This window comes from Microcaecilia unicolor, chromosome 10 (genome assembly GCF_901765095.1).
Source record: "Microcaecilia unicolor chromosome 10, aMicUni1.1, whole genome shotgun sequence".
NCBI classification, from domain to species: domain Eukaryota; kingdom Metazoa; phylum Chordata; class Amphibia; order Gymnophiona; family Siphonopidae; genus Microcaecilia; species Microcaecilia unicolor.
The window spans coordinates 40,417,410-40,436,893 of record NC_044040.1 but is presented as its reverse complement, the minus strand read 5'-3'; the positions used below and the strand labels follow the sequence as shown (position 1 = coordinate 40,436,893).

The 19,484-nt window shown below is 44.0% G+C and overlaps 1 protein-coding gene across 1 annotated transcript in view; it reads left to right on the top strand.

Annotated features, from left to right (window-relative positions):
* The first annotated feature begins 566 nt into the window (after positions 1–566).
* The window catches only part of CELSR1 (cadherin EGF LAG seven-pass G-type receptor 1), a 329,426-nt gene continuing 310,508 nt past the window's right edge, over positions 567–19,484 (top strand). The window contains 1 exon segment of the mRNA XM_030217205.1: positions 567–4,355. Within this exon segment, the coding sequence (XP_030073065.1) occupies positions 923–4,355 (3,433 nt within the window). The 5' untranslated portion in view covers positions 567–922.

The following is a 19,484-nucleotide window of genomic DNA, read 5'->3' as shown; positions in this document are numbered from 1 at the left end:
TCTGACTCTGAGCATCAGGCTGGGACTTTTCATGCAAGCTGCAAGAAGGTTCTATCATGCTGCTCAGAACCAGAAACAAGCAGCAGAGAATGGTGGCAGTCCATTTATTGGCTGGTGGAACTCGGCAAAGGTATGCCTAGCGTGCCCGCACAAGGGAGAAGACAGAGAGGCATGTATTCCCACACCCCAACCCACCCCCAAAATTTCAGGGCCGGCTATGCCCAGAGAGAGAGCCCGTAGTTAAAAATGTACCAGCACACCCCTGGTGGGAAGAGGCTTTGAGGTGGGGGGGGGTTGTCCTCAGCGGGTTCTCTCACGCCTTTTTCCGCGCTCCAGCGTCTTGCTCTGTAACAATACACCACAGGGAGGCAGCAAAGGGTTAGGTGCCAGCCCGGCCCGTGGCGCTCCTCTGAGACGCTTTACAGCCCTGCCCGTTTCCATGGAGACAGCAACCTGCGCCTCTCCGCGCGCTCCAGGAGCAGCGATTCACCGAATAGCAGGGAGAGTCCGCCGCCGCCGCCGCCGCCTCCTCCTCCCCCCCCCCCCCACCTGTCAGTGCTCGTCGAGTTACAGTGAGAGAGACCGCTGCAAAGTTTACTTTCTTGCATTATGCGCCTGCAGGCGGAAAGACTGGAATCCTGATAGAAAACAAAAACTCTGGGGAAAGTAAAAAAAAAAAAAAAAAGCTGAGGACGGCACTTTGCCGAGGGACTGAAGGAACTTTTGCGGTACTCTAAACCCAGGAGTCCTGGCCACGGAAAGTTAACTGGCAGCAGCCGACTTGGCCGAGAGAGGGGGGGCTGCAACTGCGGAGCCATTTTGGAAGTCACTTGCGACCAAAGTTTGGGTGGAGGAGAAGTTCCCTGCCGCTTTCATGAGGAGCGGAGCAGGGGAAGCCAGCGCTGGCTGAGGCGCTGGAAGCATGGAAGAAGCGCCGCCGCTGCTCCTCCTCCTCTTCGCCTGCCTTTGCGTCCCTTTACTGCTGGGCGGCGGCGGCAGCGCCCTGGACCTTCACCTTTCGGGCCCCGAGGCCGAGCTGTGGCTCAACCTTTCGCTGGGGGCGGACTGGACTTACAGAATCCACGGCGCCGGCCAGGCTCTGGACCTGAGCTGGGAGGAGGAGCGGGGGCTGCTGAGACTGCGGCCGCCCAGTGACTGCGCTCGGCTGCCCAGGAACCCCGTTCCGTTCTCCGTGCACTTGAGTGGTGGCGGTACCGGCACCGCGCTGCACCTGCGTCTCCGGGTCCACGTGCACGGCCCGCGCTGCGCACTGCAAGGAGAGGAGGAGCGGAAGGAACGACCACCTGATCTGCTCATCAGGCGATCCCGGCACCCCCAAGCCCCGCTCTGCCTCCCTGCGGGGGACGTCGGCGACCTGATCTCTGCCCTCTTGCTTTCGGGGGGCTGCCGCTGGGGCCTCGGGACGGCCGGCTGCGTTCCCCCTGGAGGTGAGGCGTGGGGGCACCTGCTCTGCCTTTTGCACCAGTGGCCCGGCGAGGTTCGAGTCCGGCTGAAAGTCGTGGGGACGGCCGGAGCCCGTTGGCCAGGCAGATCGGGGATGGTTCGGGCGCGCAGGAGCGCCAACACCAGCCCCCAGTTCCAGCTACCCAGTTACCAGGTGTCGGTGCCCGAGAACGAGCCGGCTGGCACCCGGGTCATCTCCCTGAGGGCCTCGGACCCCGACCAAGGGGAGGCGGGGCGGCTGGAATACTTCATGGAGGCGCTTTTCGACAGCAGGTCCAACAATTACTTTGCAATCGACCGGGAGACGGGGAGTGTGAGCACGGCGCAGGCCCTGGACCGCGAGACCAAGGACACCCACGTGCTGAAAGTCAGCGCCCTGGACGGGGGGTCTCCCCGTAGATCCGCCACCACCTACCTCACTGTCACCGTCAGCGACACCAACGACCACCAGCCCGTCTTCGAGCAGTCCGAGTACCGGGAGACCATCCGGGAGAATCTGGAGGTGGGCTACGAGGTTTTGACCATCAGGGCCACCGATGGCGATGCCCCTTCCAACGCCAACATGCTTTATCGGCTAGTCAACGGGGACAATGCTGCCTTTGAGATCGACTCCAAATCTGGCGTGGTGAGGACCAGAGCCCCTGTGGACCGGGAGGCCGTAGACGAGTATCACCTGATCGTGGAAGCCAATGACCAGGGCAAAGATCCCGGCCCCAAAAGTGCCACTACTACCCTGCACATACTAGTGGAGGATGAAAATGACAACTCCCCCCAGTTCAGTGAAAAGAGGTACGTGGTGCAGGTCCCTGAAAATGTGCCTGTGAACAGTCAGATCCTCCAAGTGATGGCTGCCGATAGGGATCGGGGCAACAATGCAGTTATCCACTACAGTATTGTCAGTGGCAACATCAAAGGCCAGTTCTACATTCATTCTTTCACCGGCAACATTGATGTGATAAACCCACTCGATTATGAGATGATCAGGGAGTACACTCTAAGGATCAAGGCCCAGGATGGTGGGCGCCCTCCACTTAGTAACAGTACTGGGGTGGTGGTGGTGCAGGTGGTGGATGTGAATGACAATTCGCCTATCTTTGTGAGCACCCCCTTTCAGGCCACAGTCTTGGAGAATGTGCCTGTGGGCTACTCTGTCATCCATATTCAAGCCAATGATGCTGATGCTGGGGAAAATGCTCGCATGGAGTACCAGCTAGTGGATACTCCACCTAACTGCCCCTTTCAGATCAATAACAACACAGGCTGGATCACAGTGTCTCAGGAGCTGGACCGTGAAACTGTGGAGCACTACAGCTTTAGTGTGGAGGCTAGAGACCATGGGTTGCCTGTCATGAGTTCATCTGCCAGCGTGGCCATCACTGTGTTGGATGTGAATGACAACAACCCCAGCTTCACTGAGAGGGTATACCACCTGCGACTGAATGAGGATGCAGCTGTAGGCAGCAGTGTTCTGACCCTCACTGCTGTGGACCGGGATGTGAACAGTGTGGTTACCTTCCAAATTACCAGTGGTAACACCCGGAACCGATTCGCCATCACGAGCCAGAGTGGGGGAGGCTTGATCACGCTGGCCTTGCCTCTGGACTACAAGCAGGAGAGGCAGTATGTGCTCACTGTCACTGCTTCCGATGGTACCCTCTCTGACACTGTGCAGGTGTTTGTGAATGTAACTGATGCCAACACCCACCGGCCAGTCTTTCAGAGCTCACACTACACGGTGAGCGTGAGTGAAGATAAGCCAATCGGCACATCTATTGTCACCATCAGTGCCACGGATGAAGACACTGGGGAGAACGCTAGGATCACGTACATTATGGAAGACCACATCCCACAGTTCCGCATTGATCCAGACACAGGCACCATCACCACTCTCATGGAGCTGGATTATGAGGACCAAGCCTCGTACACCCTGGCTGTGACGGCTAGGGATAACGGTATCCCTCAAAAGTCAGACACCACTTATGTGGAGATCCTGGTCCTGGATGCTAATGACAATCCTCCACAGTTTCTGCGGGATCGCTACCAGGGCTCAGTGTTTGAGGATGTGCCCCCTTCCACCAGTGTGCTCCAGATATCTGCCACTGACCGGGACTCTGGCCTCAACGGAAGAATAATGTACACCTTTCAGGGTGGCGATGATGGAGATGGTGACTTCTACATTGAGCCCACTTCAGGCATTGTCAGAACCTTCCGCAAGTTGGATCGGGAGAATGTGCCTGTGTACAATCTGAAAGCCTATGCGGTGGATAGGGGCAGCCCAGCCCTGAGAGCTCTAGTTGATGTGCATATTACCGTGCTGGACATCAATGATAATCCACCTGTCTTTGAGAAGGATGAGCTGGACATCTATGTGGAGGAAAATAGCCCTGTTGGCTCTATTGTTGCTAGAGTTACTGCCACTGATCCCGATGAAGGGACCAATGCTCAGATCATGTATCAAATTGTAGAAGGCAACATCCCTGAAATCTTCCAACTGGATCTATTTAATGGAGACCTGACAGCTTTAGTGGATCTTGACTACGAAACTAGGACAGAATATATGATTGTGGTGCAGGCCACATCAGCCCCCTTGGTGAGCAGGGCTACCCTCCACATCCATCTGATGGACAAAAATGATAATGATCCAGTGCTGCAAAATTTTGAAATAATTTTCAACAACTATGTCACCAATAAATCCAACAGTTTCCCTTCTGGGGTCATTGGAAAGATTCCAGCCTATGACCCGGATGTGTCTGATACTCTTCACTACTCCTTTGTGCAGGGGAATGAATTGAACCTCCTCCTGCTGGATTCCACCACTGGGGAATTAAAGCTGAGCCGAGATCTGGACAATAACAGACCCCTGGAAGCTCTTATGAGGGTGTCAGTTTCAGGTAAGCACATCCAAGCTTCTCTTAGTTGTCAAGCATTATATGTGATTGTATTAGTATCTGATTTCAGAAAATAAATTAAAACAATTCCATTTAACATAGGTATAATACCTCAGAAGAGGCTGTTTGATGTTTGTGGAACTTAAAATCCCTTGCCTTCAGGCTATGTCAGGTTGGTTGGGTTACAATTAGCAGTTAGATTAGCACAGTGAATCTGTTTGTGACTCCTTGGGATGGCTGATGCGTTTAGAGTAAACTGGCATATTGTTATGACTATTATGGTAACAATTACAGCAAATATTGAGAAAAATTAGGCAGACTGTTTCTGTAGAATTGAATGTTCTAGCCAAACTAAATTTCTTCCAGTTAAAGGTGCAGTGTATCATCAAAAGTGATCTAAAATCCCACCTGTAGTATGGGGATTTTTGAAAGGTCAGTGTTGCTGGATTGCAATTATAGTGAGAAGGTCTTTGATAATCAAGGAACAGTGGCAAAGCTCTGGATTTGGTTATGAGCTCTGATTTTACTGTCTTAATCTGCCATCGTTGTGTTTGAAGGAACATCTCTGGAGTGTAGGATTGTACTGTCCAGACCATTTTTAATGCTAGCAAAATAACTGCCATCTGAAGTATCAGTTTCTTAAAATGGTTTATTTTTTTGTTATTTGTTGTTGTTGGTTTTTTATTTTTAGACGATTGTGCTAAGTTTTGAAAACTTGTTCAGCTCCATCAGGTTTGAAGAGAAAGTAGGTCTTTTTGAGTCTGTGGGCAAATTATTATTATTATTATTTTGCACTTGTATCCCACATTTTCCCACCTATTTGCAGGCTCAATGTGGCTTACAAAGACCTGTTATGGTATCACCATACCAGGGTAAAGAATACAATTGGTGTTACACAGAAGTCAAGGGAAACAAGAGGATCTGGTCAAGCAGTTATAGAAAGATACATTCTGAATAAAGGTGTGATAGTTATGGGTTCTCGTGGTAGGCCTTGTTAAAGAGAGAGGTTTTCAGAGATTTGCGGAAATTAATGCTTAATGAGCCAGTGTTTTGGTATGAGAAGTTTTTTTCTAGGTATGATAGCTGATTATACGAAAACATAGTCAACAATTAGTGGTGGAACCACAGTTTTAAAGTTGTCTAATTTAAACAATTTGAAGTTTTATGTATTTTTTTTTTTAGTATTGCAGCCTGCATAAAACTTCTGGCTCTGAAAATTCAGCTACAACTTTTAAAGTTAGTTAAATAGCTACCTGTTGGCACTTCCCACAGACAAGGGTCAGCGGCTCAACATCTTCCAGCAGCTCTTTTCCAGTTCCAAAGCACGCCCCTTTTCATCAGATACATAAAAGTTGGCTGTTCACAGTCAAATTTATTTGTAGAACTGCCTTAGATTAAAATTCTATACTGTGTGTTGCAGCTGACTGCATAAATGCTTTTAATTTGCCCCAGCATGTACTACTTTCCAGCGGTAAGCAGCTATTTCAGAGCAAAAGGTATGTTTGTATTAAAAGCTGCATACTTAGTTTTAAAAAGCATAAATGTATAGGAAACAGGAGAAATAAGATTTTTTTTTTGTTTACTTGCTGTGTTAGATCTTTAATTTAGAATGTTTCACCTTGTATTACACAAATTATATGTTGGTTTGAACATGGTATATCATCAAAATGTAAAACTGCTTGCTTTGAAGATACTTTAAACATTACCAGTTCAGACAGTAAATTGACTTGAAGTGCTTGCAGGGTTGTTTCAGGTGGTCCTCTTGTTCTTCAGCACTCTTTATTGCTATATTAACCTTAATGTTATACTAAGACTTTTCTGAGACACTGCATTTCTAATCCTGGTGTATTTGTGCTGTAATATATGATATGCTTGGGGACTTGGAAATGTCTCTGCTGGAGTGCAGGATGTGCAGTTGTGTATCCTGCTAGCCATGGACAGACATGGTGGTTTGGGTCATCTAGAGCTGAAGAGCAGTACCGCTGAAGAAGGTGTGCTGGGGAGGGATGGAAAAGACTGAGAGTGTTGTGGGGAGGGAAAAAGGAAAGGGAGGAGAGTGTTGGGTGTGCTTGAAGAGGGCACCAGAGAAAATGCTGAGGGAAAAGGGGGGTAGTGGAGTGAGTGAGTGCTGGGGGAGGGAGAGTACCTGGATCTTGGCCTCTGCAGATGTTTTGCTGGGGTCTTCCAGGTGCTTGGAATCTGGACTGGCCACTATTGGAAACAGGATACAGGGCTGGATGGATCCTTGGTCTGACCCAGTAGTGTAACTGTTCTTATATTAAGTCTGTTAATGATATAGGCACAATAAGATTGGAAAAAGTTTCATTTTGTGTGTGTGTTTAAATTTTTATTTATAGAATTTCAATGTAACAAGTTAATCAAAAGTACACTTGTACAGTAAAGCTTTCAAAGTAGGAAAAACAAAATCAAGTATAAACATCAAACATATAAACGGCGAGTGACCGTACTCACTCGCAAATGCGCAGTAGAGACCTTCTCTGCCCCGCCCCCACGTCAATACGTGATGACGGGGGGCGGAACACAGAGGGTCTGTACTGCGCATTGCTGATTGAGGGACACCGCTGTCTAACGCTCCCCCACCCGAGTCGCCGCCGCCACCCACCTTCTACCCGGTCGGGCCCTCGCTCCACTATTGAAACAGCGAGGGTCCGGGAACGCAGCACTGAGCTCTGCTGAGCTGCCGACATCGCCCTTCCTTCTTCTTCTCTGCCTCTGTCCTGCCCTCGATGACGTTACGTCACACGAGGGCGGGACAGGCAGAGAAGAAGAACGAAGGCCGACGTCGGCAGCTCAGTAGAGCTCAGTGCTGCGTTCCCGGACCCTCGCTGTTTCAATAGCGGAGCGAGGGCCCGGCCGGGTGGAAGGTGGGTGGTGACGGCTCGGTGGGGGGGGGGGGCGCGAACTCGGAGGGGGAGGGGCAGCGGTGGGGGCGGGCCTTTCAACCCCCCCTTTCTATAATAGCCCGTTTTTACGGGCTCAAAGTCTAGTCAAACATATAAACGGCAAGTGACCGACTCACCTGCAAATGCGCAGTAGAGTTGGAATGCTGAGAATGTAGAAGTCCAAGCCCCGCCTCCACCAGCAGTACAGCCCAATAGGTAGGAGGGCTTGGACATGGGCGTGGAAATCGGAGGAGGAGGGAGCAGGGAGGGAAGGAGGGGGCGGAACTGAGGGAAACACGCTGGGGGGAGGGCAGGGGAGAGCAGGGTTGGTGGACGGGGGGGGGGGGCATAGGAAAACAAAAAACTAGCCCGTTATTACGGGCTTAACGGCTAGTTAAGGTATAATATAGGAACTGGAAAGCTAAAAATCCACAAAATTAGAATTCCAATATCAACAAGGAGGAAAAGGAGAGGAAAATGTTTCCCCCCCCCCCCCCCCCCAGCTAGCAATAAGGTAAATTAACATAACACATGAAGTCTGTGAGGATACAATTTGCATTACCCCAGCTCTATCTGTGGAGGTTATGCCAGGTGCTCCCCTGGCTACTAAAAGGATGTCAGATGAGAAAGGTCCCAAAAAATATATATTTCACAGTTTGATATCTCACAACACATTTGTATGGGAACTGAAGATGAAATGAGGCTCCAAGTTCTATCACTCCTGGGTGTAGCATCAAAACTGCCGCCTTCTCTTCTGGATCTCCTGTGAGACATACGGAAAAATATAAGAATAATTTGTTCAGAAGGAAAAATATGTATATTGAAAATATGTTTTAAACATGTTGGCCTTTGAGCACTGTTAGCTAAAGTCACAGTCAATGTAGCCATCTCCTGATCCCAAGTAGCAGAATGTTCGAGTTAGCCATAATGTCTCCTATTGATCTGTTCATAACATTCCTTTCCATTACCCTGCTTCACAGTATTCTAGAACCTGTGGAATAATTGGGTCCATCAACCAGCAAGTGGAGATAAGAGAACTGAAAACTAAGCTGAGACATATCTCTGTGGCATCCTGTCCTGCTGCTCAGTATTTTCTCTCCAACAGGTGGATGGACACACTTTTCAGCCACTGATTCTGAGTGATCTGCTCCTGGTCCAGTTGGTTAACTGGCCCCCATTTTGTTGGGGCTGACTGGCAATGAGGAACAGCCTCTGTCTGTTCATGTGTGGAGCACAGCCACCATTTTGCAACCTCAGGACTCGACAGAGCATTTAGCATAATCAAGATCTTTGTTTTCTCCGGACTTTATATTGTTCTTACACCAGGCCTGTTGACTGAAGCAGGGACAGTCTGAGTTTTGCTGCAGGGTGCTTCAGTTTCTCACTCCGCTGCCCCTCTGGCTCATAAGAGATGTCGTTTACACCTCCAGGAGCGGGCAGGTAAGGAGGGAGAAGCAGAGAGCCTCATCTGATATGGCCTCAGTCTATTAATTGGAGCCATTTTTGAAGGCGCTGTTAGAGGAGGAAGAGCGCCCTCCTGAGGAGGGGGGATGATCCAAACGTACTGAGGTTGTTTTATAAAGAGAAGCTCAGTACTCTTATTACTGAGGCACTGGTGGTACTTTCCATTGAGGAGCTTTCTGCTTTGGCATCAGGAGTTCCTTCTTTATCGATCATGAGGGGGCTTAGAGGCTCTTCTAAAGCCTTCCTGATGCATTCAGACATTCAGGACCTGATTACAGCAGAATGGGTCTCACCAGACACGTGGCTGAGAGTGGGAAGAGCCATGGCTGGCCTCTACACATGTAACTCTTTCAGGAAATAATCTCAATTTGAACTCCTAATCATATTATCCATATTTTCAAGCGTTTATCGAATTGCCGATACATCTAATAGTTCAAGTAATGCAAATTAAGAACTTTACTGGAGCTTTTGACACAAGTAAAAGAATTTCTCAATCCATGTCACAAGTGCCAGCTGTTCAAAATACTTACTTTTGAACAGCTGGAACTTGTGACATGGATTGAGAAATTCTTTTACTTGTGTCAAAAGCTCCAGTAAAGTTCTTAATTTGCATTACTTGAACTATCTGGTCTTTAATTTTAGTTTCTGAGGTTTGTTATCTGAGGTTTCATCTTAACAATTGATGATAGGATTTTAACAAAATCTGTAATGGCTAACGATATGGTATCATGCTATATCCAAGGGACTACCTGTAAAGATCCCAGAAAGATTAGACACTTCGAAGTCAGCCCTCAAACCTTCACTCTAAAATTCTCCTGCAGCTCCTAGGGAAACTTGCTTCTGCAGTTCTTCGGTCGATGATCTTCCCAGCTCCGCTTCACCTGTAGGTTGCCCCTAGGTCACTCTCCAATGGCTTGAAAGTTCTTTCTACCCCCAGCTCTGGCATCTCTCAAGGCCCTGGCACTCTCCATGCAGGGACCTAGATTCTCAATGCCAGGCAAATTGAGGGGACCAGGCTGCAAAAGTGGGGGTCTTGAATCTGGGATCAAAGAAACTTCCAGCCAAAGCGATCTATTTGGCCCTTCTGTTTGCAGACACTACTCTTTCAATATTCTGCTCACTGCTGTGGCAGCAAAGGAATCTGTGGGGCCTGATTTGGGTGTAACAGAGGCTGCAGAGAGTTTAGCCACCTGTCCACCTTTTCGTTTCCCCATTGTAAACAAAACCAGCAAAATTGCCAGCTTTGGAGGTAAGCATTCATTGGTGACTTTCATGTGTCAGCCATCTTGGAATCTGTTCTCTCATTTGATTTGTGTTAAAATAAATAGTAAAGCAGTAGGCAGAAATTCAGTGGAGTCTGGCTACTTTCAAGTTACAGGTGCCATGACCCTGCTTTTCAATGTTTATAGGTCTACTTCTATCTTTTTCTACTAGAGTTCAAAGGACAGGAGGAACAAAAAAGGTTTTGTAATGCTAGTAGCTGTGATTGGCAATCTGAGTCTAGAAGCTTTGTTTTTAAAACTTTTATTTTAACTGCAGTCATGTTTGCTAAGATTTCTTCTGTATCTACTAGCAGATATTTGCATAGAAGGCAATTCTATAAATGGGGTGCCTCTGTTTCGGTGCCCTAATGTTGCATGGTGAGAGCTTATTCTATAATGGCATCTGGGTGCCTAGATTCAATTATAGAATACTAGTATAAAAGGCCCGTTTCGGTAGGCAAGGAAACGGGCGCTAGCAAGATATTCCCCCTCCCTCCCTCCTCCCGAATTGCAGACCCCACATCCCTGCCGAGTTCCAGCCCCCCTCCCTCCCAGACTCCCCTCCGTCTCTTTCTTCCTTTCTTCCTTCCTTTCCTTCTGAGTTCCAGACCTCCCTCCCTCCCTTCCTTCCTGCCTTGCTTCCAAGTTGCAGACCCCCCTGATGCCCGTCCCTCCCTCCCAGTTCAAGGGCCTCCTCATGCCCCTCTCACCGAGTTCCAGATTCCCCCTCCCTCTGATTTCAACACCCCCCCTCGGCGTTACTGACCCCTTTATCCCCGTGCCGCGACCCTGTCGACCCTCCCCCTTCGCCGTGGCGTACCTGTGCTGACGATAGCCACATTTCTCTTCTTCTCTGTGCCGGCGATTGATGTTGTTTGGGTGGTGGATAGGTCCGTTATGCGTCTGAAAGATGCGATTCACGACGTCATGACGATCGGGCGCTAGCAACGTAATCCCCCACCCTCCCTCCTGTCCCTCCCACGGTGAGTTGGTGAGTGTGATTGCTCCGCCCTCGACGTCATCACGTTGTAACGTGAGGGCGGGGCACACACTCATGGGCAAAAGCGATCTACACAACTACAACTTCCGGCTTCATTAGAACGTTGAAGGTGCGTTTTATATAGAGAGACTAGCGTAACCCAGTAATGGCACACCTTAATTTTCTGTGCCTGCAGGTGCACTAGCCATAGAGCTGGCATAAGTGTGGTTGCATAAATGTGGCAGGTTTAACTGATAATAGTCTGTAAGTTGGGTGGGGCATATAAGCGGGAGCCCCACCCATGCCCACCCACATGTATGCCTCCCATGCATTTATGCTCTATGCACCATTACAGAATAGCAATATACTTTATGCATTTAGGTGACAATATTCTGTACGTATATATGCTGTAAATGTGGGCACCCAGTTATAGAATTGTCCTTGCAGTATTTAGCGGTGACCTCTGCATTTGCTTCTGTGCATCTCCCAACTCAACCCAGGCAGTCTCCCTTTCTGTCCCGCCCACCCACCCAGGCATGCACACACACTATGGCAACAATTCTATAAACTAGTGCCTCAGTTCGGGAGTGCCAATTCCATAATGGCACCTTAGCACCAAGATTCTGTTATGGAATAGCATTGTAAGACAGCATTGGAGTCCATGCTGAGGTGCTTCCTCTTATGCCATGTCAAAGACAGATGTAAGTTGGTTCACCAAGTGATGCATGCAACTTATTCTATAGGTTTGCAAATGGAAGACATGCCCATGCGGTGTCCATGTGTACGCTCCCTTGTAGTTGGCGCCTAAGTGCCATAGTATCTGCATTATAGAATAATGCCTATAGGTACTTATTTTCAAAGCACATAGACTTACAAAGTTACATAGTAACCTGTGTAACTTCGTAAGTCTGCTTTGAAAATGAGCCTACTAGGCACCTAACTGTCGATTAATGGCACCTTCTTTGAGGCATGTACCTCTAGGTGTCAGTTTATAGAATTAATTTGCAGTCTGATTAATTGGAAGTCTGATTTGCAGTTGTAGGATTCCTGTTCAAAATGATTCAGTTCAAAATACTTCTGGACAATTATAGATGCGCTAAAATGGTGAGATGTAAGATAATTTATATCCTAAATGCAGAATGGTAGGCATTCTTTTACATAGTCTGTCTATGCAATCAGATTTTCTGTTTCTAAAACAATACAAAATACCGTAAAGGACAGTGCTTGAATGTTTGGCTACTGCTTGCAAGTGACCGTATTAGAATTGTAAGTCCTGTACTCTTAAGAAAAGAGAGCAGGTTCCTTCTGATAGAAGACTAGGTTCAATGATTCTTGAAAAGATGTGAAACATAGGGAGGGCGGTCTGGAAGCACCAGGAATTTCCTTTCGGGCAGTGATGTATTGCTAACCCAGCTTTTAATTTATACTTCTGTATTGCAGGTTCAGTAACTAATAAACTTGTGGTTGTATAGTAGGCAACTTGTTTTGTATGTATTTCAGGAGAAAAAGAATTCTGGGTACTGTAATATCACACCAGGGCGTGGCACAGTCTATCATCAGGTGTAATATAGCTGCTAATTTAAATGCAACTGAATTACAGTAGTTTTCAATGTACTTATTTAATAGTTGTGCATGATAGATTTTGTTCTGGAAATCCGTTTTAATGTGCAGGTTAATAGGTAGGATGATAGATTTCCTCATAACTCTTAGCAGTATTTAAGCTGTTTGAAAGAACCATACTTGCCTGCTTGTTTTATGTCAGATATACCACTTAATAGATCTGTATACATTATATGCATGCACACTGGGAATGTGCACAATCTCTTACTCCTGCAGAGACCTCATTGTCTGAAGTTCCCTCTTGATGAGGTGCAATTAAAAAGCAGATATAACTGCTGTTTACCTTGAATGAGCTGCGAGCATTGAACCTATTATTTACAGATTTCTTAAGAATCCAGTTACAAAAATCACACTCATGTATTTTGCTGCTTGGTTCACCTTGACTAGTACTTTCTGATAGATTAGTTTGTACATTTCTATAGGCTTAATAGCTGACATTAAGTGAAAATCACTGGAAGATGCCTGCTTTCAAAACCCTGCTGCTGCCTGACCCACTTTCCTGTCCCTAAAGCATTAGGTGGCCTTTCCAAGCAGGCCAGATTACCAGCCTTATCAGTGAAGCTGCACTCCTCCCCAGAGCTACATGCACTGATGGAACCATTACAGGCACTGGCTCCATCTGCTTGCCTAACCATTTAGCCCAGTCCCGTTTGAGGATTAACTATTGAGGTGCTGATGCCCACTACTGACGGACATCATCCAAACCTGTTATATATTTATTTATTTGTTGCATTTGTACCCCACATTTTCCCACCTCTTTGCAGGCTCAATGTGGCTTCCATAGTATCGTGAGGTGTTAGCCACCTCCGGTGATGAAACAAATACAGAGTGATGTTGTTACAGAACATTAGAGAATCAAGAGAAGAAGAGGGATATATTGTTCATTGCAGGTTATGGCTTCGTTGTGTTGCTGTTTACTATATAATATCACAATATTATTTAGTAGATGACGACAGATAAAAACCAAGTGGTCCATCCATTTTGCAGTTTGAAAATTTTTTTCTTTGTCTATCACTCTAGGCAGGTGAGCATGCAAATTCTACAGTTTATACCAACACCAGCTCCTGTCCCCAGCTTCAGCACTGAAGACATTTGTCCTCATGTTCATGTCAAAGATTTTGTTGGCTATTCTTGAAATATGTTCAGATAATGTAAGGGCATGCGTCTTGCACATCGGAAAGATATTTGGGACATACTGATGTGACTTGATAACAGGCAAGGTTCCTATATTAAACAACCCTTATGAGATACTAGCTATGTTCTTGGGACTGTTACAGTTGCTCCTAAACTTGCTGTTTGTTTTCATCCCCCCCCATCCCCCTCCCAATTCTCTTCATTAGGAATTTCAGATTGTTACTGTAGAATGCAGTGAAATGACAGCTGCTTGATTAAGTGCAGGTATATTGTCGCTTGAGACCACGTTACCCATTTATATTTATTAATGAATGAATGAATGATATTTGTATCCCACAATTATCCCAAACAAGTTCGAGTTAAGTGTAGCTCTTCCCATTTAAAAATAGAACATTTTGATGATAAATCCAAGTTACATTAGTTAGAAAGACAAGAAACGTATGTGGATACAATGTAATAACAATAATAGATGCAAAAATCAACAGGATTAGTAGTACATCTTAAAGATTGAACAGTGAATTAGTTGCTTTCGTCAATGAGAGATGATCTTTAAGTAACTCCTATTCATTGTCTTTGCTAAAACAGCACACAAATGAGTAATGAGGTTTGGTGTCTTTCAGTCCTTTTTTTAATCTATAGTATTTAGTAGTGATGTGGACAGAGCATAATCGTTTGGCTTTCCCCCCCCCCCAGTTTTCAGATTTTGTTTTCTGGTTTTCAAAGTTTAATGAGCATTAATTCATGGGATAATGTGTGTTAAATCAATTTAGTGCATTAAATTTGTTAAGAAACACTAAATGAAGCAGATCATTCAAAGTGTACAATTATTGCTGAAGAATAGAAGTTAGTCTGTGTATATTATTTCATGGGTCTGGCTCAAAAGTTCAAGATAATGTGTGCGAAATCAATTTAGTGCATTACAGTTTTTAAGATGCACCAACAAATATACATCCCTAGTATCTAAGGAGTTTGAGATCGTACTCTAAAAACCATTAATAACTGTTTCCTTTACATCGCCTGGTTCACAGTCATAATATGACATTTAAAACTACTTGACGGCAATATGAACGCTGTCATTTTCTAAACTCAGATAAGGAGTTGTTAAAGTATATGGCAGGTTATTACAAGTAGTTTATAGCTGTGCAGACACCCTAAATATGTTTTTAAAGCTGTTTTTAATGACATATTTTCATTAAATAAACATATCTGTAAGCTAACATTTGTTTTCTCTTGTCTAAGACTGTTCTTTTGACCTTTTTGATATCTAAACTAAATAAGAACTGACAAAGTTGGTATACATTTGAAAGGGCAAGATGCATTTTGCTAGCCAAATGAAAGTTTTAATCTAGGAAAGCAGTAAACCTTATCAGTGATGATTTTAAAATCTGACTTTCTTTGCATCATGTAGTTGTTACTGATTTTCCTATGTCTTAGTCATATCCTTTTCCACATAGGGCCAGATTCTATATATGGTGCCTAAAAAAATCCACATGGAATTAAGTGTTTTCTATATAATTTAGGTATGGTGTATAGAATACGCTTATTTGATACCGTTGCACCTAAATTTACTCGCATCCATTTACGCCAATAAAACCTGGTGTAAATCCATGCAGTTAGATTTAGGCGCACTTACCCCTGTTCTATAACTATGTGGAAATTTTGGAACGCCCATGAAATGCCCATAAATACACTCCTTTTAAGCTAGATGTGTTTATTTTGAACTGCGTTCTTCGCAATTTAGTCTCAGTTCTTTATTTATTTATTTGTAGCATTTGTATCCCACATTTTCCCACCAATTTGCAGGCTCAATGTGGCTTACATTTGACGTAATGGCGGTTGCCATTTCCGGGTAACAGAATTACAAATGGTATTGTGTTCAGGTGCATACATACATGGTAACATACATGGAACATAACATATATGGAACAGGTTATGGTATATATATATATATATATATATATATATATATATATATATATACACCATGTGCATACATACATGGTAAAGAAGAGTTCGATATGGTATTGCATAAAGGTTACTGGGTAATAAATTGGATTGTAACATACGTTTGGTGATCAAGCACTAGTAATAGTGCTTGATCATTCATAGCAAAGAGGATAATCAGTCATGTGATGAGTTTGGTTTTGTATAGATCATGTATAATGTTATTATTTAGTGTTTAAGATGAATGTTTATGGTATGCCTTCTTGAAAAGATCTGTTTTCAGTAGCCTTCGGAAGATGTTTAGGGCTTCCGTTGTTTTTATGGCCTTCGGTAGTGCATTCCATGGCTGTGTGCAGATGTATGAGAAACTGGTTGCGAATGTGGATTTATATTTTAGCCCTTTGCAGTTAGGATAGTGGAGATTGAGGAATGTGCATGATGATCTTTTTGAGTTCCTAATAGGCAAGTCTTTAAGATCTAACATGTAGGTCGGGGCTTCCCCGTAGACGATTTTGTGGACCAGGGTGCAGACTTTGAACGCAATTTGTTCTTTTAGTGGGAGCCAGTGTAGTTTTTCTCTTAGGGGTTTGGTGCTTTCGTATTTCGCTTTCCCAAATATGAGTCTGGCTGCTGTGTTTTGAGCGGTTTGAAGCTTCTTAATGATTTGTTATTTGCATCCGGCATAGATGGCATTGCAGTAGTCTAGATGACTTAGCACCATTGATTGTACTAGGCTGCGGAAAACTTCCCTTGGGAAGAAAGGGTTGATTTTTTTAAGTTTCCACATTGAATAGAACATTTTCTTTGCTGTATTTTTCGCATGGTCTTCGAGTGTGAGATTTCGGTCAATTGTGACTCCCAGTATTTTCAGGCTGTCTGAGACCGGAAGTGTGTAGTCTGGGGTGTTTATGGCATTGGTTTTGTTTGTGTTGTAGTGTGAGGACAGGATAAGACATTGTGTTTTTTTCTGTGTTTAACTTTAATTGGAATGCATCCGCCCATGAGTTCATTATTTGGAGGCTGTGTGTGATTTCATTTGTGATTTCGATTATGTCTTGTTTGAACGGGATGTATATCGTGATATCGTCTGCATAGATGTACGGGGTTTATGGAATATGCTTAGTGACTTCTGTTCATAAATTGTAATTATTGCTAATTAATGCTCATTATTGCTTGTTAAGTGCTGTTATAAACACTGATTACCTTGTTATGCCAATTAAGTTATGCACGTATCTCTGCGCAGAATGTAGGTGCCATATGTAGAATCCAGGGGATAGTGTCTTGATAGCAATTTAAATGACATTTTTGGGGGGGATGGAGTGGAAGGGGTTTTTACTTTGAGATATGGAGTAATCACTACTACTACTTAACATTTCTAGAGCGCTACTAGGGTTACGCAGCGCTGTACAATTTAACAAAGAGAGACAGTCCCTGCTCAAAGAGCTTACAATCTAATAGACAAGTGAATGGTCGGTCCGATAGGGGCAGTCAAATTGGGGCAGCCTGGATTCACTGAACGGTTTTGATCTGTAGAACTCCGCTTGAGATCTTGATGCATAAATAAAAAAAAAAGAAGACAGTCCAGCCCTTTTTTATTAATGGTTCTTTTGGGCATCAACCCTTTAAATGGATTCTATAGCCTAGCTGTTGATATTCTTGGACTTTGTAGAAAACTAATCAGAGTTCAATATATTTGCATTTTAAAATGATTGGCCATGCACTGAAAAAAATACAGCAAATTGCTTAGGGCCCTGTTTACAAAGACACGCTAATCATGTAGATGCCCATAATACTCCTATGGGCATTTCTACAATTAGTGCGTGCTAAAAACTCTAGCGCTGCTTTATAAACAGGACCTTGCATAAACTTGGTGTGGATTTCAGCACTGGGATTTGGGTGGCTCTTGGATTTTATTAGTCCTTTTATTCTAATTACCAGTTTGTATGATTTTTATTTCTTCTCTTTACTGTATTTTGAGTAATACTGCTTGGAAATTGATCACTTTTCTGCATAATGTAGGTTCCACAGAAAAAGAACAGTCTCTCTTCTGTGGTTTTTATAAATTGCTGTGTTCAACTTCTAATGCTATAGAAATGTGTGCTAGTAATAGTTGTAGTGCCTGGAGACAAATCTTGGTGACAAGTCTCAAGTTACCTGTTTGCACCAGCCTACTGTAGTACTTTTGTTTTATGCTTCCTCATTTCTGTTTCTTGATTTCGAGCCATCAAGGTGGCTGGTCAGCAAGTTTTGCTTTCTTGACAAGTTGCTAATCCTTTGTTTTCTCATAATTGGCATGGTGATAACTATAAAGAAGTATAATAGCTTAGATATTCAAGCATGTCTTCTTCTATGTTTGATGGTGATGCTTTATAAGTTTGTAATAGAAGGATCTAGAACGGTCTTTGGATTGTTGTTGTTCATTTGCAATTACTGCTTCACTATAATCAGTAGGGATGAATGCAGGCAAACACATTTGGTTGTTTTTCATTTTTCCCCAGATTTTTTTCATGATTTTTGTTTGCATTTTTAAAAATTTCATACCTGTTTTACTGAAAATCAGATTAGAATGTTTTAATTATATGAAATAGTGATTTTTTTTTTTAATGCATGCTATAGTGTGTTAAGCTTTGGGCAAAACGGGACTCCATCGGGAGTATACCAACACTTATCTTAATAGTGGTATTCATTCACAGCTATGGAATCTCCTCATGCTGTGTCGAGAAGCTTGCCCCATTCTTTATGAGGAAATTCCATAGCTGTGAATGAATACCACTATTAAGATAAGTGTTTGTATTTTTCTCGGATTTGCAGCATATCGCTGTAGTTGTTTGATTGCAAGCAAATTCTTTTTGAACACTCTTTTTGAAGATTTGCGTTACAGTTAAATTAGTTGAAGCAATCAGTGAAGGTTTTTTGGTGGCCAATGATGAAGAGATGATCGTTATGATCTATTTAGCTCTACAGAAGTCGTTTGACCCTGGAGCTCTTTGAGGCCTTTTTCCTTCCTAACAAAGTGAGTTGATAAGGACCACAGCTGTATGCTTAGTATATGAAGATTAGTGTATAAAAGTTTTTTTTCCCTGGAAAGATTTTTTGGATATTTTAAGTGACTAAAATTTTAAGGCACATCATGAACTGAATGTGCACTAAAGAATGCATATCCCTAATTTAATCAGGGTTTATTTTGTATCTGGACTTCGTATTTAAGTATGTTCTGTTCAGTAGTTACAGCTGTCATTGTTTCTGACTGCATTAACAGGGGTGAGTGTCTGTCTTATATAAGCAAGGTCACAAGTAATACATGAATGTCACCTGGTGCCTTCCAGGATATCATCAGAAAGTCATAAGAACCATCTGAACAAATGACCTCAGTCAGCCAGCAGGATCTTCAACCTTCTTTACAGATAGTCTTTGTAATGTTAATTGCAATCCACAATATCTAAAGACACATTTTTATTTTGATCCTGCTGAGAAACCACCTAGGAAAGAGAGTGAATTGTGGACAGTTTTACAGTTGTTTCTTTTATTCTTTCCTCTTTTGATCTCGCTTGAACAAAAGAGTAAACTAACAAGGACAAATGCTTACATGCGGATGCTTCATTATTGAAAGGGTCAGCATCCTGAGCTTAATGAGAATGATCTGAATCAGAATATAAAGCAGTGTTTTGATATTTTGTATACAATGATTGGAATAAGCAAGTTTGACTGTATGTGTGTGTATAAAATGGTACATTATAATAGATGGGCAAATTTAAGATTTTATGTTGAAGCTGGAGTCTTTCGGTACATTTTTATCAACTCTGACTCCACCTACAATTGCTTCTGA